The 24,839-nt window shown below is 42.2% G+C and overlaps 1 protein-coding gene across 1 annotated transcript in view; it reads right to left on the bottom strand.

Moving 5' to 3' along the window:
- epha8 (eph receptor A8) overlaps positions 1–15,971 on the bottom strand; it is a 71,946-nt gene extending 55,975 nt beyond the window's left edge. The window contains exons 1-4 of the mRNA XM_078247651.1: positions 15,924–15,971; positions 14,910–15,053; positions 12,477–12,626; positions 7,486–7,801 (exon numbers count right to left, since the gene is read on the bottom strand). Coding sequence (XP_078103777.1) covers positions 7,486–7,801; positions 12,477–12,626; positions 14,910–15,053; positions 15,924–15,959 — 646 coding nt within the window. The 5' untranslated portion in view covers positions 15,960–15,971. The remainder of the gene's footprint in view (positions 1–7,485; positions 7,802–12,476; positions 12,627–14,909; positions 15,054–15,923) is intronic.
- Positions 15,972–24,839: the final 8,868 nt, after the last annotated feature.

Here is a 24,839-nt window from a genome sequence, read left to right as displayed (position 1 = left end):
TGGATATAATCAGACTTCAGGGCAGTCAGGGAAATAAAAGAGGAAAGCTGTAGTTGTTTTTAATGTAATTGTTCACATAAGTGTGTACATTTCTCTTCTAGTTGCTGGTTTATGTTATTTCCTACAACAAACATACCATAAATCACATGGAAGCATCAGAGGCACAGTGCAGGTCACAGACTGGGAGGACAGGCTGTGGTCCATTGACTGAGCAGAGGAGTGAACTAACCCACATGTGTGAGTACGCACCCTCCCACTCCTCTCTCCTCTGGGTGTGTGTGTGTGTGTGTGTGTGTGTGTGTGTGTGTGTGTGTGTCAGGCTTGGGTGGGCCGGCTGAGCTGAGTAGATGTGACCAGCCTAAGTGTGTGTCTCTCATATCAGTGTGTCCTCGATCGCTCTCACTGTATGGGGCACTTTAGTTCATTCTTCACTGGCACCGGGAGGCACTCATACACACAAAGACGCACATACGTGTAATACACACATGTATGCACAACTACACACTCACACACACACACACACACACACGCACACACACACACACACACACAGACTCAGTGTTTTGATGTAAACTCAAGTGGACGAGGGGTCCAGTCAACCACTCCACCAGAGCCTTTCTCCCTCTATCCTCGTCTCTTTTTTCCTTTGTCTTTCATTGCTTCCCTCCCTGTGACACTTTTAACGGTGTGTCACGCAACCCTTCGCGCACACGCACACGCACACGCACACACACACTTACCATGTCGTGCTCCCAGCCAATGCTCTGCACCTTTGTCAGGGGAGAACCACTTAAGCACGCTCATATACACACACATATTCACGCACATTCATGTCTGATTTTCTTTCACTCTCTCTGCACACACACATACAAGCCTTTCACCATCTCGTGCCCCGCCGGGTCTCGTGTGTGCGTGACTGTGGCTGGCTTTGGCGAGGGTGAATTAACAGGACGACCCAGTTTGGTGCCAGAAGAGACAAGACAGTCAGTGGAGGATATATTGAAGAGCTCTTTTTTTTTTTTTTTTATGCACACCCCTTCCACCGCAAATCCACTTTCTGCTCCAGCTGCGGTGATGTAATGGTAAATAAAATACAGGGTAAAACATCACCTACAGCTGAGGACTGTCATCAAGCAAATTGTTTTTTTAGTTTTTTTTAAGATGCTTTTAAGCTTTTTGTCCCCGTTAAAAGATCCCATCTCTATAACCTCAGATAACTTACAGCAGTGTCGTGCATTGAAATCAGCCTTAACATGCGGATAAAATCAGTTCCATAAACAAAACGTCACTCAAGGTGATTCTTCCTTCCAACTTATCTCTGATTTCTTCATGGGCTCAGCTTTTTTGCATTTCTGTGCTGTTGCTAATTGGCTGCAACTAATTATAGAAAGTCTATAAGTGCCTCTCTGAACTGGACACACATAGACACACACACACACACACACACACACACACACTTGCTATACTTTTAAACACATTTTGACAAGGAGCTCTCACTGTGTCGAACCAAGACGATGTTTGCCACTGGCCTCAGATTGGTGAGACACAACAGAGAGTTGAGTATGTGTGTGTGTGTGTGTGTGTGTGTGTGTGTGTGTGTCGGGAGGAGGAAGAGGGGGAGGATGCAAGCGGTGCAACCGGTGTTGCGTGTCTCGTTCGGTTCGTTTAGCTGACAAACTGCTTTTAGCGTTTAATTATCCATCGCTCTGTGATTAATAGGTTTTAATTACTGTAACCCGTGGCAACCTGAAATATGCACAGGTCTCCACATGAGGCCAGCCCATCAGAACCCCATGGAAAATCAAAAAGAGACAAAAACAGAATGTGGTTTCACGAAAAGAAAAACAAGAGAGGATCAAGAATCTTTTCATCTTCAGCGTCTCACCTCTATCAGTCATCATCAGCAGGTGAATGAGAGAAGGAAGCATTCAGCTCAGACAGACACGCTGCTATTGTCGCAGTATTTACCTACTTGAGAAAAGGGTTGGACCTCAGAAAAGCTTTTGACCAGATATTGAACTTTCCACAAAATCCCCAGCCAGAACTTCAGGCTTTTTGATTCACTAGAAAGGTTAGAAGTTTGCCAAATGCATGTGTTGCTCCAAAGGCTCTTTACATTGTGCAGACATTTCTGCCGACGCTCTGAGCTCAGAGGAAACTTTCAGATAGTTAGATAAACGGGCAACTCCGATGCTTTGATGCTCTGATGGTTTCGTTGAGAAAATTATTTTTCCAAGTAGAAAAGAGGGTTGTCACTAGGGGTGTAAGAAAAAATCAATACACTTGAGTATCGCGATATTTTATTTAGCAATACTGTATCGATTTTCAAAAACGCAATATTGATTTTTATTTTTTTTATTTTTTTATTTTTTTGTTTACGTGCAAAAATATTTATGTAAGACAGTGGTTCACGTTTATGTTGTGTTTAAACCCCCTACTAGTGCCGTGCCTAGCAGTGCCTAGCAGTGTCTAACAGTGTCAAACAGTGTCAAACAGTGTCTAATAGTGTCTAATAGTGTCTAACAGTGTCAAACAGTGTCTAATAGTGTCTAATAGTGTCAAACAGTGTCTAATAGTGCCTAGCAGTGTCTAATAGTGTCTAATAGTGTCAAACAGTGTCAAACAGTGTCTAACAGTGCCTAGCAGTGTCTAATATTGTCAAATAGTGTCAAACAGTGTCAAACAGTGTCTAATAGTGTCTAATAGTGTCAAACAGTGTCAAACAGTGTCTAATAGTGTCTAATAGTGTCTAACAGTGCCTAACAGTGTCTAATAGTGTCTAATAGTGTCAAACAGTGTCAAATAGTGTCTAATAGTGTCTAATAGTGTCTAATAGTGCCTAGCAGTGTCTAATAGTGTCTAATAGTGTCTAATAGTGCCTAACAATGTCTAATAGTGCCTAGCAGTGTCTAATAGTGCCTAACAATGTCTAATAGTGCCTAGCAGTGTCAAATAGTGTCTAACAGTGTCTAATAGTGTCTAATAGTGTCTAATAGTGCCTAGCAGTGTCAAACAGTGTCTAACAGTGTCTAATAGTGTCAAACAGTGTCTAATAGTGTCTAATAGTGTCTAATAGTGTCTAATAGTGTTTAACAGTGCCTAGCAGTGTCTAATATTGTCAAATAGTGTCAAACAGTGTCAAACAGTGTCTAATAGTGTCTAATAGTGTCTAACAGTGCCTAGCAGTGTCTAATAGTGTCTAATAGTGTCTAATAGTGCCTAACAATGTCTAATAGTGTCTAATAGTGTCTAATAGTGTCTAACAGTGCCTAGCAGTGTCTAATATTGTCAAATAGTGTCTAACAATGTCTAATAGTGTCTAATAGTGTCTAATAGTGCCTAACAATGTCTAATAGTGCCTAACAATGTCTAATAGTGCCTAACAATGTCTAATAGTGCCTAACAATGTCTAATAGTGCCTAACAATGTCTAATAGTGTCTAATAGTGCCTAACAATGTCTAATAGTGCCTAACAATGTCTAATAGTGCCTAACAATGTCTAATAGTGCCTAGCAGTGTCTAATAGTGTCTAATAGTGTCAAACAGTGTCAAACAGTGTCTAATAGTGTCTAATAGTGTCTAATAGTGCCTAGCAGTGTCTAATAGTGTCTAATAGTGTCTAATAGTGCCTAGCAGTGTCTAATAGTGCCTAACAATGTCTAATAGTGTCTAATAGTGCCCAGCAGTGTCTAATAGTGCCCTAACAGTGTCTAATAGTGCCTAACAATGTCTAACAGTGTCTAATAGTGTCTAATAATGTCTAATAGTGCCTAGCAGTGTCTAATAGTGCCTAACAATGTCTAATAGTGCCTAACAATGTCTAATAGTGCTTAACAGTGCCTAACAGTGTCTAATAGTGCCTAGCAGTGTCTAATAGTGCCTAACAGTGTCTAATAGTGCCTAACAATGTCTAATAGTGCCTAACAGTGCCTAGCAATGTCTAATAGTGCCTAACAGTGCCTAGCAGTGCCTAACAATGTCTAATAGTGCCTAACAATGTCTAATAGTGCCTAACAGTGCCTAGCAATGTCTAATAGTGCCTAACAGTGTCTAATAGTGCCTAACAATGTCTAATAGTGCCTAGCAGTGTCTAATAGTGCTTAACAGTGTCTAATAGTGCCTAACAGTGTCTAATAGTGCCTAGCAGTGTCTAATAGTGCCTAACAGTGTCTAATGGTGCCTAACAGTGTCTAATAGTGTCTAATAGTGCAGTAGTGCCTAGTCAATAGTGCTTAACAGTGTCTAATAGTGCCTAACAGTGCCTAGCAGTGCCTAACAATGTCTAATAGTGCCTAACAATGTCTAATAGTGTCTAATAGTGCCTAACAGTGTCTAATAGTGCCTAGCAGTGTCTAATAGTGCCTAACAATGTATAATAGTGCCTAACAGTGCCTAGCAGTGTCTAATAGTGCCTAACAATGTATAATAGTGCCTAGCAGTGCCTAGCAGTGTCTAATAGTGCCTAACAATGTCTAATAGTGCCTAGCAGTGTTTAATCATGCCTAGCAGTGTCTAATAGTACCTAGCAGTGTTTAATCGTGCCTAGCAGTGTTTAATCGTGCCTAGCAGTGTTTAATAGTGCCTAGCAGTGTCTAATCATGCCTAGCAGTGTTTAATCGTGCCTAGCAGTGTTTAATAGTGCCTAGCAGTGTTTAATAGTGCCTAGCAGTGTCTAATCATGCCTAGCAGTGTTTAATCGTGCCTAGCAGTGTCTAATAGTGCCTAACAATGTCTAATAGTGCCTAGCAGTGTCTAATAGTGTCTAATAGTGTCTAATAGTGTCTAACAGTGTCTAGCAGTGTCTAATAGTACCTAGCAGTGTTTAATAGTGCCTAGCCGTGTTTAATAGTGCCTAGCAGTGTTTAATAGTGCCTAGCAGTGTCTAATCATGCCTAGCAGTGTTTAATCATGCCTAGCAGTGTCTAATAGTGCCTAGCAGTGTTTAATAGTGCCTAGCAGTGTCTAATAGTACCTAGCAGTGTTTAATAGTGCCTAGCAGTGTCTAATAGTGCCTAGCAGTGTCTAATAGTGCCTAGCAGTGTTTAATAGTGCCTAGCAGTGTCTAATCATGCCTAGCAGTGTTTAATAGTGCCTAGCAGTGTCTAATCATGCCTAGCAGTGTCTAATAGTGCCTAGCAGTGTTTAATAGTGCCTAGCAGTGTCTAATCGTGCCTAGCAGTGTCTAATAGTGCCTAGCAGTGCCTGACTTTTAGCTAGATGCTAACAACGTAGCTATGGCTGACCTTTGGCCTACTTTAGCATATAAACATTAGCTCACTAAGAACCTGGGAACCACAATCCCAAACTGGCAGTTTGATTTTCTGTGTACTGAATTGTTTTGACTTTTATGCACATCATGTCTTTTTTTAAATATTAGTTTTTCTAAAAATCCCAATATATCGCCTTACGCACAGTATCGAAATATATTGCAATATATTGAATCGTGACCCATGTATCGTGATACGTATCGTATCGCCAGATTCTTGCCAATACACAGCCCTAGTTGTCACCGCCCGATGTGAGTCGAGTGCAGATGTGAGTTGTGCATGCGTCACTTTGCGACAATAACGAGGACGACTTGTGAGTTGCTTGTGATTGACAGTGATCCTCGTTTCTTTCCCCAAATACAAATAAAACGACCGTCATAGTCAATTTGACGTGTCAAGCAAATGGCAATGTTATTGGGTACTGTTACGATGTGTACATGCTACAGTGTATTTTCTCCCCAGTAACAAGCTGATCTTGATGGTAATTGGGTCTTTTAATGATGTTGTCAACAACTCAAGATAGCTTTCTGCTGTCTGAGCTGTCAGTTTATCAGTCTGAGGTAAAGTGCTTGAGGAGGACACTCTGCCAAACTAGGCTGTCACTTGAATGGCGTTTTGAGCTAACGTTAGCAATCAAACAATCATAGCTAGCTAAAACGTTTGCCGGATCCGGATCCCTTGGCGTTATGCCGTAAACCGTTTAAATCTGAGCATGCGCAACTCACATCTGCACTTGACTCCCATCGGGCGGTGACAAGGTGGTAGAGATTTCCTCAGCAGAATCTATCAGTATCCTGGAATTCGGTTCCCTTCGTCTGGACCACAGAAAAGGTTAACTCATTGCTGCTCTTTACTTCAGGACTGGTACGTACGACAACGTATTAGGGACATTGTAAGAAAGAAATAATAATACGGAGCCCGGGGAGGGGGGTAATATTCCAAGAAAAAACTCAGAATTTCTGAGATTAAAGTCGTAAATTTAGGAGAAAAGAACTTGGATATTCTCTGAGATTATAAAGTCATACATGTGCACAAAAATGGAAATTTTTTTGTTTTTTTTATTTAGCCTAGAAATCTAGACACACCCTAGCGACAGCAAATGTAATGGAATACGTAATTGGAAAAACCAAATTCTGGCCGGGCCAATCACATCGTGTATAGAGTCGGTGGGCGGGGCTCAACATAATGGCGGTTCTGCGTGAATTCCCTGCTACTTGAAAACAAAGAAGATGGCTGCTGCTGCTGGAGAACAGCGGTCTTTGGAATCGGCTTTGGCCGCGACTCTGGAAGACTTGGAGTTCAGCTTTTCTTTGAGAAAAGAACAAAGAACGGCACTGAAGTCATTCTTAAAAAAGGAAGATGTGTTTGGAGTTTTGCTGACCGGATACGGCAAAAGTTTAATCTATTACTATCAAGCGGAATCGTCCATTGTAGTTTCTTAGGTCTCATTCGAACTACAGATCCGCTACCCGATCTGGCAAACTTGCATAGTGCAGTTATAGCCGGTAGAGAGCCGCAAAACAAATGCAGAAGTGCCGTTCACCCTGTTACGAGTTGATGAACCACTGAAAGGACTTTGGAAACATTATTTTAGGGTACAAAAGAATCTTTGGTGTTGCTTTAAAGGTGCTGTAGGTAGGATTGTGAAGATCCAGGACTTCGCCAAAAAATCTGAACATCAACAACTTCTCAGTCCCTCCCCCCCTTTTCGCTAAAGCCCAAAACAGTCTCCTAAGCCCCTCCCCCCACAAGGGAGAATGAATGCGTGTGCATGAGCAGTGATTGACACGCAGTTAGACACCCCCCCCCCGGCCCTGATTGGTGCATCTGAACAGTTAGACACCCCCCCTGGCCCTGATTGGTGCATCTGAACAGTTAGACACCCCCCCTGGCCCTGATTGGTGCATCTGAACAGTTAGACACCCCCCCTGGCCCTGATTGGTGCATCTGAACAGGGAGCTGTGGATGTTTGTAAATCTCTCTCCAGGCTGTAGGTGGAGCCAGAGGAGCTGATTATTTAATGACCTGCTTCCTGTAGTTCTACTGGAACATAGGGTCAGTTTCAGCAGATATGACAGAAAGCTAGTTTTATAAGTCTTACCTACTGCACCTTTAACTAAGAGGAAATTATAGTTTTCACGAGCAAAACCAAACCAGCGAAGGCACCAGATTCCGTTTTAACTGCAGTCAGGTATGAAAGCACACCGGGTCGACTTACCCACGCAGGAATCTCTGTGTTCTTCGAATCCGGCGGAGCACACACATCTCCCGATGGGCACCAGCCACTCGCCCTCGGCGCTGCAGTACATCTTGGGCGTGTCCCTCTCCTCTGCGTGATCCACACACTGACCCCGGACCTCCACCAGAGAGGATGAGTCGGCGCCCGTCACCACATCAGTGAACACGGCCAGGTTACGGCTCACGCCCACGCAGCGTTTGTAGTACACCCGCACAGAGGTGAGGGCAATGCAGGCGCCGATGTCCTGGAAGGCCAGGTAGAAGCCTCGTTTGCTCAGAGGGCCCACGCCTCGCACCTGGGAGAAGAGAAGAAGGGTTTGACACTTCAGGTCATTATCAGAGTGGCAGAAAAATTGAAATTAAACTGAAACTATGATATTGCCAGGTTAAAAAAAACTAATACAGATAACATAAAAATGAATGCAAATTATTTTAGTCCCGACCAAGCGCGTTATATGACGCTAAAGGAGACTTTTAGCATCAATAACAACATATCAGCACCTGACCAAGCGTCCGTATTTTACCAGATGGGAGTGAGAACGTGTTGGAAAAACAGAAAGTGAATCAGAACTAGTAAACACACTCTAATAAACTAAAACTAAAATGAAATAAAAACTAATTCAAAACTATAATAACCTTGGGCTGAAACAGAATCAAGCTGGATGGACCAAAAAGATAATCAGGTGGTAGTGTCGTTTTTTTAAACTTGTTTGGTATACATGGACATATTTCATATTTTTGAAACCTGTGTGTATTTTTTGCTAGACGTCTTCCTAGAGTTTGGAAAGTTCTCTCACTCTTTCATACTAAAAACTCAAACAGTGGTACTAAAAACAGGTACAGAACAGGTGGAACAGTGTGAACCAAGCCTTAATTTAATCTCTGGACGGGTGTTTGGTGTTGTACTTTGGCAGCAAACATTAATCAACCGTTTTGCTTCCAACAGCAGCCTGGAAACAGATCTTTTTTACATTTTTATATGCTTGTTTTTCATCTCATATCACAGTCGATTATCTTGTTAACACCCAGGAATTCACTCAGTACCTTATTTTAAAAGTTTGTTGCGGAAGCATATGAAAAAAGGACAGCCTTTTAGCAACTCCCTATAATTACCAGGGGTTGATAAGTGCTGATATATGGTTATTAGGCAGATGTACTGTGTGTCCATGAATTATTCTGTCCATTTTCTCTCCGATGTTCTGTTTACTTCCCTCCAGCATTTTGTTCACCATTGTACACCATTTTGTTCAATAAAAAGTCAATGAAGAGTGAAAATAAAGCTCTCAAAGCTAACGAGCTTGCTAACGGTAAGATGGCAAATTTGTTAGCTCTTTAGCTTATGGTTTATTCAAAACACATAACTGTACCATGGACCCCTGTCTCATAACTGTTAGAAACCATTCCTCTTTAGTGAAGCAGCTAGTACTGCGACTGAGGAGGTTAAAGTGCTCATATTATGCTCATTTTCAGGTTCATAATTGTATTTAGAGGTTATACATATAGGTTTACATGGTTTAATTTTCAAAAAACACCATATTGTTACGATGCAGGGAATTAAAGGACCCAAATGCAGGGAGAGGCAGGCAGGCAGGAGAAGGTTTGAGCTCGAGGATTTGTTAATCAAAACACAAAAAGAACCAAGGGAGTCCTGGGGGAAGCAGGCAAAAAAACAATCCCAAAAAGAAGTCAAAAGAGAATCCAAAAACACCAGAGAAGTACAAAAAAAACAGGAACTTGTGAACAAAGGAAATCCAGGGAGCACAGAAACTGATGAAAGCTGACACTGGGAGACACAAACACACACAAACTACCCGGGCAAAGACACAAAACAATCTGACACAAGACAAACGGAACAGAGGCTAAATACAAGAGGCAATGAGCAAATAAGGGACAGGTGATACAACAGGTGAAACACATTAGGAGAGGCAGAGTAATCAAAAAAAGCACGAAAACACAGGAAGTAAAACTAGACAAGACAAGACAGAAAACTAGACTATCAAAATAAAACAAGAAACAGAACATGATACACGATCCAGAATACACAAAACAGGATAAATCTACACAACAGGGAACAGAAATATACAGAACAAATATACCAAACAGGAAACAGACAGAATGATGAAAACAGGCAACAGAAATATAACCAACCCCAACAGAAATGTCCATAAAAACAACACATATTTTTGTTGTACTGCACATTGCTGCAGCTCCTCTTTTCACCCTGTGTGTTGAGCTCTCTGTTTTAGCTACAGAGTGAGACCTCTCACTTCTGTTCCATCTTTGTTGGGAGTCGCACATGCTCAGTAGCTAGGTAAGGACTACTAGCCAGTCAGAAGCAGAGTATGAGGGCGTGCCCTGACAGTACCTAGGTAAGGACTACTAGCCAGTCAGAAGCAGAGTATGAGGGCGTGCCCTGACAGTACCTAGGTAAGGACTACTAGCCAGTCAGAAGCAGAGTATGAGGGCGTGCCCTGACAGTACCTAGGTAAGGACTACTAGCCAGTCAGAAGCAGAGTATGAGGGCGTGCCCTGACAGTAGCTAGGTAAGGACTACTAGCCAGTCAGAAGCAGAGTATGAGGGCGTGCCCTGACAGTACCTAGGTAAGGACTACTAGCCAGTCAGAAGCAGAGTATGAGGGCGTGCCCTGACAGTAGCTAGGTAAGGACTACTAGCCAGTCAGAAGCAGAGTATGAGGGCGTGCCCTGACAGTAGCTAGGTAAGGACTACTAGCCAGTCAGAAGCAGAGTATGAGGGCGTGTCCTGACAGTAGCTAGGTAAGGACTACTAGCCAGTCAGAAGCAGAGTATGAGGGCATGCCCTGACAGTAGCTAGGTAAGGACTACTAGCCAGTCAGAAGCAGAGTATGAGAGCGTGCCATTCTAGCAGCTAACGTGTGTTCCAAAGTGACCACGTTTGTCTCTGAAGTAAAGGCTGGACTACAATAGAGCTGTTTGGAGCAGTTTGTGAACAGTGTTTTCTGTTGGAGATGGTAAGTCCCTTTGGGGGGGACTTTGAGCTTTTTCACTTTGTAAACCTATTACATGCACAAAAAACCTATTACATGCACAAAAAAGATACATAACACAATAAAGGAAAGCCAAAAAGCATAATATGAGCACTTTAAGTAAAAGTGAATGGTGCAACACGGCTAATGAGCTACAACAGCGTCCTCCATTTTGGACTCTCCGCTTCTCCGTCCTCTTAAGGGTCAGAACTGTCAAAATGGTTTGCTGTTGAAATGTTTGTGTGCATTTATTTTGCCCCTGCGAGCAAATCCACTAATTGCAATGACTCCACTGGAATGAATTGAAATCGCAGCGAGTTGTCATCATTTTAATGCTGGTGTTAAAGCAGCTACATGAAAAGTACCTGATACCTTGATAGCTCTACTATAACGATTCTGTAATTTTGTAATTTGTAATGATAGCTGTAATGATTCTGTTTGTATTCATTGTATCCATTGTTTTAGCATTCAATCTTTTAACCCAATCTCACTTTTTAACCTAATCTCACTTGACTTCTACTTCACTTTTGTATTTCTTACACTGTAGCTATGCTACTTTTATATACTTATTGACTAGCTCTTTTCTTACTCTTATTTATGCCTTAAATTTGACTTTAAGCAACTGCAAGTGAACAATTTCCCCTGAGGGGATCAATAAAGTAGATAAGATAAGATAAGATAGACACTAAGGGTGTTATTCACACTTGGCCCAGTTAAACCGTGCCCGAGCACGTTTGACCCCAAAGTCCGGTCTGTTTATCTAGTGTGATCGCTCTGTGCTGTCCCCGGGCATGGTACACTAAACCGTGCCCGGGCACGCTTGAAAGAGGTGGTACAGGGCACGGTTCGATTGGACGGTACGCATCAGTGCGATCGCTAAACGTGCCCGGGTCTGGTTTTTTACCTTACAGATGAACAGGAAGTGCTGTCGGCGAGTCCCCCATGTAATGACGTAAGCGTGCTCTGGCCCTGATTGTCTTATTGCAGTGTGACTGCAGGCCACCGGGGGGAGTGAGGAGGAGGGACAATCGTGCTCGGGCACGGTTCAAATGTGAGTATGCCCTACGTCAGTTTTCAGCCATTTTTTTTATTGAAGTTAGTTTTGCACATATTACAAACACAGGTGAAGTCGCTACTCCTACACCTTCCCTTGTTCCCTTACCGCACTCTCCCTCCCACCTTCCCATCCATCCACCAAATTAGTGACTTATACACCAACAGCCAGGGACGGTGAGAGTCCCAGTCGGCCCTGCTGTTTTGTCTTTCGTCCTGTCTCGGTGTCTCTACATCTTGACGGCTCCAACGAGCAGCTACTACTGATGTTGAGTGATTTTACTTTTATTTATTTCGTTATTTTGTTTTCTTTCTTATCGTCAATTTGTGGATTCATTCATATGGTCCTTTTTTCCAGTGTATTTAACAACCTTTTGTATCATTGTCAGAATGTTCAACCTTTGACGCTACTACAGTAGGAACAAAAGAGAAAAAGGTTAAAGAGTCAATGGTAAGGTTTTGTACCAACAAAACCACAACCTACTGATGTTTTTTTGTGTTTCCTAAAGCTAACTCTGGGTAGCAAATGTATAGTGTACAATAAATTATACTATGTCTTTCACATTTTCATCTTTGGAACAATGTGAGGTATCAATAAAAGAGTAGCTCCACTATCTGGTATCAAATTTGAAGCTGTTATCAATATCACTGTATTTCCCATGATACTGAACTGAGCCAGGCTGTTAGTTTTCTTTCACAGATCTGCAGAACCGATCACAAAACAGCCTGAGTGACACGACTGGAAGAGGCTCTAGAGGTTTCCAACCTATTCTTCAACTCCTGCAGAGGTGTACGTGCCGAGAATTGGAATAAACTTACAATCCAAAGTGAGACATTGCTTCAAAGAGCCTGGACTAACATGTACCTGTTGTATCAGTCAGTATTCGTGTTGCTGTAGTGTTGTTGCTCATACCTCAGTGTTGAGTTTAAGTCTGCGGACTCCCAGGTCCACCCCTGTGAAGCTCTCATCAGCGGCGATGGTGTCAATCTTAATGAACTGGTTCTCCCGTACGGCCGAGCCTACTGCTCTGTCAGACTCATAGTAGTACAGGTTGAAGGTTTCCTGTAGAATAAACAAGGTAGAATAAGTACTGTATGTGTGTTCATTGTGTTACAAACATACATTATTACCCAGTTTACTCTTAGTACACCCAAGATAAAAACAAGTGTAGATGCAACCAAGACACTTTACAGATGGGCTGAAACCACCTGGGGTGAGTGCAAACCAGTTATTCACAATCAGTGGTACTTGTACCCAAGGGGTAGGGTGACCAGACAGTCCCGATTCTGAGTTGCGTGTCCCAAGACGCTAAAATGTTCCAACCACTATGAAATTGTCCCGGTTGTCAGCGATTACATAGCCGACGTGGTCTTATTTATGTAATTAATGATTTATGTATTACTGCATTCCTTAATATCCCATGAATCATCAGGAATTGACGTGTTCATAGTCTGTCATTCGTGACCTCATACATGAACAACACAACTAAAGCATTAGGTACGTGGGCACATCATTATGAATTATTAAGTATGATCATGATTATTTATTTTTCTGCAAAAAAGTGTGGTCATCACTGCGCAAATTCTGATTTGAACACAACTTGTGCATAATGATGTACCCACATTACCTAATGCTTTAGTTGATGTGCTGTTCATGCATGAGATATAAAGGAATTAATTAATGCACAAATCATGAATTAATTCATGCATGAATTCATAATTCATGTACCCTTACAGTAAAATGTTACCATAACTTTAGTTCAAGCCTGTGGCAGCAGTTCTAAATAATTTGTTTAGCGCCATGAAAAATACCTTTTGACAAAGTTTTTCACAGTGGCTGCATTTCCCAAAAGAATGCTTTAATTCTGAAAAATAAACTCAATGTCTTTTAATATTATTTCTTAGATATGTAGGCAACATACCAAGAAAATTCATGAATATTAACTGAGATACCCCATTATGTTGTGAGCAGTAGGCCTATGTGTGCTATTGGCAAAATTGTGTCTAATCTGTCTGTGTCTATGTCTGACCTGGGCTGGCACATGTTCACGTTAAAAAGCGTGTGCATGCACGAGCACTACGGTCACGCGCACAGTGTCCCGGTTTTAGTTCCGGGAAATCTGGTCACCCTACCAAGGGGGTATGTCTGCTCTTGCCAGGGGGTATGTGGAAAGATTGTAAAGCAGCTCAACTAATTCGGGGGAAAAAAATAGAAATGATCATTTGATTAAAATAATCTATCAGCTGTAACACCTAAACACTTCATGTTGCAGTTATGGAAGAGTGCGTGAAAACTAGTTAGCAAACAAGTGCATAAGTTTAAATAAGTAGTGATTAATAAATGGTAGAAATAGTTAGCTAAAAGTAATGGATAAATGGTAGAAATAGTTAGCTAAAAGTAATGGATAAATGGTAGAAATAGTTAGCTTAAAGTAATGGATAAATGGTAGAAATAGTTAGCTAAAAGTAATGGATAAATGGTAGAAATAGTTAGCTTAAAGTAATGGATAAATGGTAGAAATAGTTAGCTAAAAGTAATGGATAAATGGTAGAAATAGTTAGCTTAAAAGTAATGGATAAATGGTAGAAATAGTTAGCTAAAAGTAATGGATACATGGTTGAAATAGTTAGCTTAAAGTATTGGCTGCAGTTATAGGGTTAGGGGGTTAGGGGGTTAGGGGGTTAGGGTTGGGGTTAAGAGTTCCAATTTAGATAACATTTTACACAGGCCTATTGATCTGAAGGTTGAAGTAGGTGAATGTGAGGGGGTCCAAAAGGCTTCAGAAAGTCAGAAAGTCAATGGTGTGATGGCCAGCTCTGTTGCCCCGACCCCGGAAGACGAGGGTACGATCCCTAGGCAAAGTGTAATGCTGGGACCACGGGACAGAGGAAGAGGGCAAATTTACTATTACAGGTATATGGGAGGGGGGTCTGGAGGGTTGGGGTCTAGAAGGTTGGATGGTTAGTTGTGTGGGGGCTCAGGGTAGGTCCCGCCTCCAGGAGATAGGATGTTGGGGTGGGGGTTGGGATACAAACCCTGTTTAGGGTATGGGAAAATACAGTTGGGGTTAGGTGGAGGGTTGGGGTAAGAATGCAAACCCTGGTTAGGGTAGGGAAATAGTAAGTTGGGGTTAGGTAGGGGAGGTGCAGGCGGGCGCAGAACCGAGTGGCGAAACTGTGGGGTAGTGTGTTCATTGGGAGAGCGAGTAGGAGCGAGGTAGGCCAAGGTGCTGTTTTTGATGTAACATGTATTATACAGCTTTGTCACCTACCACGCATTTCTATCCTCATTCCCCCCTCTCTCTCCACTAGCTTTCCCACCCTCCCCTCTCAGTCTGAGTGTTACCTTGCAGGTGCCCAGTACACCAGGCATGCTGTTGCAGTCTCTCAGGGTGAACTTGACCTCAATGTAGATCCTCCTCGCGCCGTCTCGAGGGAGCCAGCCCGTCCTCAGCCAGTTGTTCTGGCTGGGGCTCATCACGTTACAGACCTGATTCAGAGTAAGTGTTATATTCAGCAGCTCTAGCAGCAACATACATCATCAATGCAAACAAACATTGTAGTCTGTGGATCTGTGGCTTATAGAGAGGTGAAGTCCTTCCCTTCCGGTAGACCTCATGGGACCTTGGTTTGGATGGATATGTATGGTAGGAACGGGGAAAGAAAAATTATCTTTTGATTCAGTTTGAATTGAGCAATGAAGTACACATATGATGTTCGTCGTTTAAAGTCTTTGTCTTAGGTTTGTTGTAGCTCTACGTAGTTTTGCGTTTTGCAAGATCTGTTGCAACTGCTGTAACTTTACATCCGGCATGAAACACGCAGACATCGTAGTTTCAGAGCGACGTCACATATGCGACTTTGAAGTATATAGTATTTGCAATTACGTATTTTCACATTTTCACTTAAACAGTTTTATGACAAACTGTGACTGTCTTGACTTGCAAAATGATCGTCATATGTGTAATTCATGGCTCAATTCAAACAGTATCAAAAAATAATATCTCTCCGGTGGTCCACTGAAAGGGGAGGGACTTCGCCTCTCTATTATCTCCACAATCTTTGGTTTTGAAAGATGTCCTCCCCCCTCCTGTGCGGTGCTCTATTTGTTTTGAAGAGCAGAGCAGCTGTTAGTAGCACTTTACAACAGCTAATATGTATTCAGGTGAGGAAAACTGAGCTGACATGAAGATAGACTGGTAGAAATTACTCGAAGTTACTCGCTTTACATAATTTTTTGTGTGCATTCATTTTACAGAAATCAATGTCTATCTACTATAGATTGCTCTGTATATAGAAAAGTAATATACTATAAACTGTAATATAAAAGAATAACTAGTGACTAGTGAACATTACACACCTGGTACGTGTGGATAGGGCTGAAGTACTCGTCCATCTCATTAATGGCATCCCACTGTGCAGAGAGAAATAAAAAGAGAGAGGGAAATATTCATGGGTCAGTCACGTGTTCACACATCTTCACATTTTGCAGCAAATCATTCAGCTGCTGTCCATATTTCCCACATCTCGTCTGTGCCTACGCATCTCCCTAACCACATCGCAAGATTATTAGCTTTGACTTCAAATGAAACATACGATGACTCCTGTCACACGGGCGGCAGTCATGCTAGTGTTGCAGGTGTATGGCGTGCTGCATTTTGAATCTCTCAGAAGACGAATAGGATGCTTTGAGTTTCCAGATGATTTCAGACTCATTATCTGTACGATAATGAGTTGGAGTGACGCACACTTTGACAGTCAAAAGCAAACTGTAGAGATTGTATCTTTGCATGAGGTTAAAGATCCATCTTCTCATTCACTTTCTCATAGTCTTTGTCAAAGCTTAATTTGAAAATCTGAAATAAAAACACTGGGAATTAATGCTGGTATTAAACATGCTGATGTATTCTGTTCGGGCGAGCAACGGTTAACGAATGCAATCGTGTGTTCTACATTTCAGTATTTTGGAATTCACTTAATGTAATTCGGACGGGACACATTTCCATTTAATGAGATGCCCCTCATGTATGTGATTAGATTTACATTGTTTACTGAATGCTGCCAGCGACCAATAACAGAATTACGAGAGGGAACAGTAAGTGAAATGTATTGACATTTCTAAATGTGTTAATGTGCGTAGACTTAATCACAGGAAGCCATGTTCTGCTCCTCCTCTGAGCATATTGTGAGGAGATCTAAGCTCCCAAAGACCTCGATGTACAGACGCAGAGCCCAGGAAATGCACAAATCTCATGTGGTAGGAGGCACAGGAAGATTACATGCAAAATTCTGATTTATTTGAATGCATCGGAGGGTATGTACTGTTGACAGCATCACTTTTGCAGTGTAGGACAAGAAGAATGACTTCAATCAAGTAAATAAATGAATGATCTTTACATGCCAGGAAGTCTATTTGTTCTCCAGTGTTACAAACGTAAACAAGACATTTTCGAGGTTTCACCAATTCCTGATATTTCGCCAATTTCCAAATTTCTAACTTGAAACCGTACAGTGAATTGTCACTCTAACTATCCGGCCTTGAACAGTCAAATCAGTCAATCTGACTTTCTGTCTTCAGCCGGACTTAAATCCAAATCACTATAGGAATGAATTGGATACATCCATTCTGAACTTAGCTCACAACTCTCATGTCTGTAAAGGTCAAATGTCAAAGCTTTGTTTTTTTTAGAATAACTCAGTTATTCTTGCTAAAGGGAGTTCAACAGACTGAAGCCCTATTTGCACGGGAATAGTATTATAATTTGTAATAATTGCAGAGGTTGTCTAATGTTGTTGTCTAAACATTTGTCAAGTAAAATGTCACTGCAAATGACCTAACATATTTCGGCAAACACAGAGGTTGTGTGATTTCAATCAGGAGAGACTCCGTTGCAGATATGCAAACATTTATTGATAAGATATAACCAGTAAGTACAACATAATTATTTGGAGATTAGACTCCATTGTAAAGGGGTATCTATACAAATCTAATGTTTAGGAAAACCAAACATATCCCCCAATGGAATCTAGACACTGGTGGTGGTGGTGGTGAGAATAATCCGAAGACATAAAAACGAGCCGTCAACCGGGAGAAGACCGAGAACACCGTCAAAAATGCCTGGAGGTAGAAGGGGAGGAGAAGGGGATTTTGTCTGAAAATACAACTGACAGAAGCAGGAGAGAGAACAGATGTAAAACATGGTAGTATGCTGTGATTGGTTAGAACATAAGTGCCCGATTCTGATTGGTATACAGAACCGTAACACCCACTGCCCAGCTGATCAGTTAAAGAGAAGAGAGACGACGTAATAGAAGTCTCCCTGACAGACTTTACGCTGAGCTACATTAGTAGACTCGGGGTTGTACTGGCTGCGTTGGCAGTTATAAATCAAAGTTTTGACAGAGCCTTGACTTCATATGTTAGGGATAATGTCTGTAAGTTCAAGTCATTTAATGTATGTAATTGTATTTAGACTGGGACAGTGCACAATTAAACATTAACCTAAAACAAGGAGAGATGCATTGTACCAGGTTTTAGCACAGTTACACACTATTTTCCGCGCGTAGTCCCTGGGGTGTCAAACATACGTCCCTAGGGCCAGAACAGGCCCACCAAAGGGTCAAATTCGGCCCACCGCATGACTTTTCAAACTTTAAGTCATTCATTTCAATTATTTAATGAAATAAGCAGTGGTGTGGTCTACGTGATACACAGGTACCCACTAAGAAAGCTCCAAAATGTCCATATACCCACTTAAAAATGCCCAATGACACGCAACAACATACTTTCCATTATAGTTTGGATATATTTTGAATTGTCATCTGTGTTTTTCTTCTTCACACAGGATAAATAAAGGGATTTCCACCGTAAATTGGTGCAGAAAAGTGTATCTGAATGGAGGAAATGAAGTCGTTGATGCTCAAAACTTCCCTGGGGGAGGACACCCATGATATGCCCCCCCCTCCCCCAAATGCAGATTCTGGCCAATATATATACAATACATTAGACTACACCACTGGAAATAAGGCCTTTATATGTGCTTGACTTGAGTTCTTTTTGAGTTTTTAGCCATGCTAGTTGTTTGACTCTGCAGGATCAAAATTACTTTGGTGATCTTCTAACTTTTCTTCTTACGCCACCATGAGTTTCATGTTCTTCATGTAACTTTTGTGATACATTCCTTTTGTGCTCCTGTATTAGTAACCCACCACAGCTCAATCATAGAGGAAATGAGGATGTTCTGTCACTTGGTTTATTCATGGTAACATAATGCAAACAGCTTAACCCAAACTCCAGGGGAATGGGATTGTGGGAGCAGCTTTCTTCCTTCTGTACTCCTGATAATACAGGATATTTGAATGTGACATAAAGCAAGAAGAGGTCATTTAAAAGGGTAGAAGAACAGGATACCAGTTGACAAAAGAAACTTAGCATTGATACTTAGCCAACTGATACTAAAAAAAAACACCTTAACCATTCTTTTTGTGCGTGTCTCGCAAGTCCCAAAGTTAATGGAAGTCCAATACGAAATCCTTTGAGCACCGCTTTAAGAAAGTAAAGATGCCATTTCATTCTGATTTGAAGACGTGGAGTGGGGACCCCAAGGCAGCATTTTACCTAGGTCTCGAAAAACACTAAGACCAGCCCTGTGTGTTAATGTGAAGCAGAGCGGTGCAGGAAAAGAGAACAGTACTCATTTCTGGGATGAAAAAGTGGGTGTAAACAGAACCAGTGACTCACTCAGTGCCAAACTATATGACTTCCTCTTCGTCTACCAAGAGAAAAGCAATTCTCCCAACAGCCCTCCTTCAGATGAGCTGTAGCGAGGATTACATGAGAAGGTGTGCTGGGTATTGAAACGTGGTATTCATCAGATTTCAAAGTGGTGCTCTCTGGAACCATGAACACAATAAATATCAACCTTCAACAAAATGCTTCACTGTTAGTCTAAGTTAAAAATAATGTCAGCCAATTTGTATGCATGTATAAATGAAGACACCCAATGTGTGTTTAACCCACGGTGTTACCCATGATCCTCCTGGGCTGAGGATCCTCGTGCGAGTGGCGGAGTAATTGAAAGGGAAAGTGTCAACCCCAGGAAGCTTTTGGGCCACGCCCAGCTGAACTCTGCCTCAGATAAGACGACTGGGCTTTGCATGGAAGCCCTCCAACTCCTCTCCTGAGCCCTGATTCACCCTGCTGCCCCCTCGCCTCCCCCAACACACACACATACACACACACACACACACACTCCCCAAGGCGCAACCAGCCAAAAACCACTGGGATAATTAAGATGTAGGAAGTCTCAGCGTTCCCTCCCGTTTTCTTCATCCTCTCATCTTTATCAGCTAAATTGAAATCGTCCTTGAACTTGTGAAGACCTCGGCTAATTAGCGGGGTGTATAACCTCTCTATCGCCCTCATTATTCCCGTCTTGCCATCGCTGCACTTTCAACCTCTTCTGTTTTTTTGGGGGGGGAAATCTTAGATTTTTCCTCCTTGTAATTTTCTCCAGGAGTGAAAAAAATCCCAGCAGCTGAAGGCAGATTGTCAGGAGGTTGGGAGCTGTACGGCACGCAGGTTGGACAAGATTGGTTGTTGTTTAGTCTTGTAAATAATGGAAATATTTTCCTCTCGCCCTGAGCAGACAGCCAGGTAGAAGGAGAAAAAGAAGAGGAGCCAGAGAGATTCAGCGGGGCATGTTTATCTTCTGAGAGCACGACAAGAGAGTTCTCTATCGCAGACTGCGCAAAACGGTTTCCTCATACACACATTAACATAACACACAATGCAAATACTGCCTACTGCAAGGTACACACAAGTGTATGAATATAAAACGTCTATCAACACTGGATGTTTCAGTCATCCTTCAAACTATATTCAGACACAGAAAAGGTTGGTTAAGCTAAACTGTACAAATTTGTCTGAGGTGTGGGTCATGAATAGCCTGGCTCCGCCCTCCTAAGTACTTCCGCTCAATTTTCATTTCCCTTCAGTACTCTGTCTGGGTTTGCGGTATATTCTTGGGTTTTCTCCGGCCAAATACTTGGCGGTCCAATCAGTGAACAGAGGGAGGGGCTGAGAACGATGACGTTGAGGCCGTGCGCTAGTTTGAGAAAGATGCGAGCGAAGCCTTTTGGTCCGTTGTGGCAGCAACGCTGCCGAATATCCAGAAGTTAAAGCCCGAGCAAGAACAATCTTTGCTGAGTTGTGTTGGGGGCCGTGATGTTGTGGCCCTCCTCCCCACGGGGTTCAGGAACAGTTTGATTTTCCAGCTCACTCCGTTAGTGGTGAAGGAGTTGGCTAAGGCTAACGCTAGCGATGCTTAGCCGATAGTTGTTGTCGTCGCCCCTCTTGTTAGCCTTGTCCTACCAGACAGTACGTAGGAGGGCGGAGCCAGGCTACCAGAGTGGCTCTGGGCAGATCCAATAGTTTTAAACTTCAACAGAGTACCCGCCTTCAAGGAAGTTAACACTTGTCAATGGAGAGTGGCCAGACTCTCTGGACCAATGAAATGGACCAGGGTCTGGTAGGACCAGGCTAATGTACCAGAGTCTGGCAGGACCAGGCTAGTGTACCAGAGTCTGGTAGGACCAGGCTAGAGTACCAGAGTCTGGTAGGACCAGGCTAGAGTACCAGAGTCTGGTAGGACCAGGCTAGTGTACCAGAGTCTGGTAGGACCAGGCTAGTGTACCAGAGTCTGGTAGGACCAGGCTAGAGTACCAGAGTCTGGCAGGACCAGGCTAGTGTACCAGAGTCTGGTAGGACCAGGCTAGAGTACCAGAGTCTGGTAGGACCAGGCTAGAGTACCAGAGTCTGGTAGGACCAGGCTAATGGACCAGAGTCTGGTAGGACCAGGCTAATGGACCACAGTCTGGTAGGACCAGGCTAATGGACCAGAGTCTGGTAGGACCAGGCTAATGGACCAGAGTCTGGTAGGACCAGGCTAATGGACCAGGCTAGGTCATGAACCGTCTCTGATAAGTTTAATATTTGTTCAACTTCCAACAAAGTCCATGAAAATCAAACACATGGCAGTACGGTTCTCCAACAAACCAAACTTTATTCCACAGAAGTACTCCACAGCTGTGAAGATAGCTCTGGCAATGCGAGACTACACACAGCCTTCTCAGAGCTGAATATTTCATGACTTAGTGTTATAGCCTACATGTTATGAAGTCTTGATTTGGGTGGTCATTTATATTTAAAATGGTTGTAAATCTAGTTACTCAAGTCAACTGTATCACACCCAGAGATGTAGAGTAACAAACAACTTCACTACTGTACTTAAGTACTAAAAGGCTGTATCTGTACTCTACTGGAGTATAATTTTTTTCTCCTACGTCCACTTTTACTTCATATTTTCGAGGAATTTAATACTTTTACTCAGATAAATTTTTTATGTGCTGCATCGTGACTCGTTGGCTAAACATTTGAAACTTGTGACTGCTTTCTTTACTAACTACATAACACAATACTTGTACTTTTCATTTCAGTATTTGAGTAGTACATTTTAAAATAAACTACTTGCAATACTTAAGTACAAAAATGTTGAATACTTTAGTACTTCCACTTAAGTGTGGTGCTTAAAGAGCACTTCAACTTCTACTCAAGTCACTTTTTTGATAGAGAAGTTGTACTTTTACTCCCACAAAATAGTAGCTATTAGCTAGTGAAAACGCTGTGGCTGGTGAGCAAAAAGTGCAATGTCAAGCCCTGAATATATGTAAAAAAAAATGCATACAAAAACACATTTGAAGTGATATATTACCAATATATTGGTATAAACAAATCAAGGACACATGCCACCATGTCATGCAACTGAATTAGGGTACTGGCACCTTTTTTGGTCCAATTCAGGCACTGATCTGGACCTCAATCCACTGACCTCCCCTGTATGCTCGGAGTAGTCTCGCATTGCAAGACCTTCCTCCACGGTGCCTCTGCTAAATAGCCTCAGGAAGGAGCTTGTTTTGGTGGAACATGTGTACGTTCAAAAGTAGTTTTAGTCGTGCAACAGAAAACTCAGATTGGACAGATAGTCTAGCTAGCTGTCTGGATTTACCCTGCAGAGATCTGAGGAGCAGTTAACCATAGTCCTCACAAATGCACCGGAGTTTAAAATGCCTACACAAACAAAGAGGAAGATGAAATGAGGGACATTGGAATTTCCGGAGGCACCTGAACAATCCCGGAAATGAATCGTCGTCGATATAGACTATGCCCGGAGTGAACTGCTATTATGACTCATATCATCCCTGTCATCATCACATAAAAAAACTAAACAAAAATAGACTGTAAAAGTAATCCATCCTGGTGATAGTTTCTTCTCATTTTTCTCTAATTGTGTTTCTGATCGGGACGTCAAGCGTCTCAGCCTCCTCTGACTGTTTATGCCAATTAATGAACATCTGATCCACGTTCCTCGAGTCATCTGATTCTCCACGCTCCCTTTCGCTCTTTAATCTCAATGTCTTTTGTTTTATTCAGCCCATTTAGTGTTTCCACTTAGACAAAGAGGTTGCAATCCAAGTTGCCTGAAGATCAGAGAAGCTGTTGTTACCCAGAATGAAAGTGTTTTCTTCAATGCAGTTGCCTCTAAAGCCTGCGTCTAAATCTTGGGGTCTACTCTCGTACGAGACCGAGGCAGTGTAGCATGAAATCAATTTCAGTCTATTCATAACATATGATATGAAAGAGAGAGTGGATGCCAAAACAGATGAAAGGGAGAATGAAAGACTGATTAGCAAATATAGAGAGAAAATGGTTTGAAAAGTTGATTGTGTGCTGCTGGTGTGAGGGACAATAGAAATGGAGTTGCTTAAGGGTCTATTCATCATTGTTGTTTCCGAGGAAGCTAAGGTAGCTGCAGGGATGGAGTCTGCTCTGCTGATGGAAAATATGTCCTGCTCAACTTTCACGTCCGATGCACATTACATTTCTAACAAGATTCTCCCGAAGGCCTTCCAGACCACACAAACAAACACACTGTGGTTGCATTTAGCAACTTCTTCATGAAAAATGAAACAGACAGGGACACAAATGACCCACACGTTACACTGTGTGCATGTTGTTATCAATAACTCTTTCTTACTTCTTGTCTCAGCCTCACTGTCATTTACATATCATTTGAATAATGTCTATTTACAATATCCAATGTTGAAAACACTGGGATAACAAATCTGACCACTATACCTTTCAAATTGCCTGTGCATACTTACACTTCATTGTAATGTTGACTGCATTTGTGAAAAATAGCAGACTGATCTGATGAAGTGGCATATGTATGACACGCCAATTCATATGCCATTATTGGCGTGTTATTAAGACGCATACTCACTTTTTAGCGTGTTTATCAACGCCGTTTGGCCTCCATTGACTTACATTAGCTTGCGATTGTGTGTCAATTGACGCCGTAGTGAGTAGTATGAAAGGCCGAAAATCTGCGTAGGGAGGTTGGTCGGGGGGGAGGATGGGTCAAACACAGGACCTTCACCCAGGAGACCGGGGATCGGGTCCCACGTGGCACGTTTCCTAAACCCAACCGTAGCTTTCTTTTTTTCCTAAACCCAACCCAATCACGTTATTGTTTTCCTAAACCCAACCGTCCAAAAAGAGACTATGCGTCTTGATAACACGCTAATACGGTATACGAATTGGCATGTCATACATACGCCACTTATTGAGATCAGTCTGCAACCGGCGTGTATACGGCGTAGACATACACACGGATAGCTCAAAACGCAACGTTCTATATACCGCGTGGACATACACCATCAAAATGCGTACAGAAACTGGCGTGTATGTTTACGTGAAGTCATGATGTTACGTTGAAAATAAAATATTTTTTTGTGAAATAACTTTTTAAAAATAAATTACAAAAATACAGGTATGTAACAAGTAGCAGTAGCAGACGAGAAGTCATTAAAGCGCTGTGGATGAAGGTATTACGGCTACAAGCTTGCACATCAATACATCCATCTCTGTGACAACAGAGCAAACTCCTGTCAGAGTCAGAGTTTTCTGAGCTTGGGTGTCTCTGTAGCCCTGCCCTGCATGTCTTACCTTGTACCAGTGTCTCCCCCAGAAAAGCTGTTTAGCCTGTGGCAAGTGTCTTTTTCTTGACCAAGGCCCGGCTCGGGCCAGTCACAGACTGATGGCAGCATTAATGTAGAGCCCAGTAGTTTCTCTGATAACAGAATCATGGACGGAATCACGAAATTGAGAAATTAAAAAAGTTAAATCCAGATGTAGGGCTCTACAGCTGCTCAGTGG

The sequence above is a fragment of the Sander vitreus genome, chromosome 4, assembly GCF_031162955.1.
Source record: "Sander vitreus isolate 19-12246 chromosome 4, sanVit1, whole genome shotgun sequence".
Classification (NCBI taxonomy): Eukaryota; Metazoa; Chordata; class Actinopteri; order Perciformes; family Percidae; genus Sander; species Sander vitreus.
The sequence above is the reverse complement of the archived record's forward strand: the minus strand, read 5'-3'. Positions and strand labels throughout refer to the sequence as shown.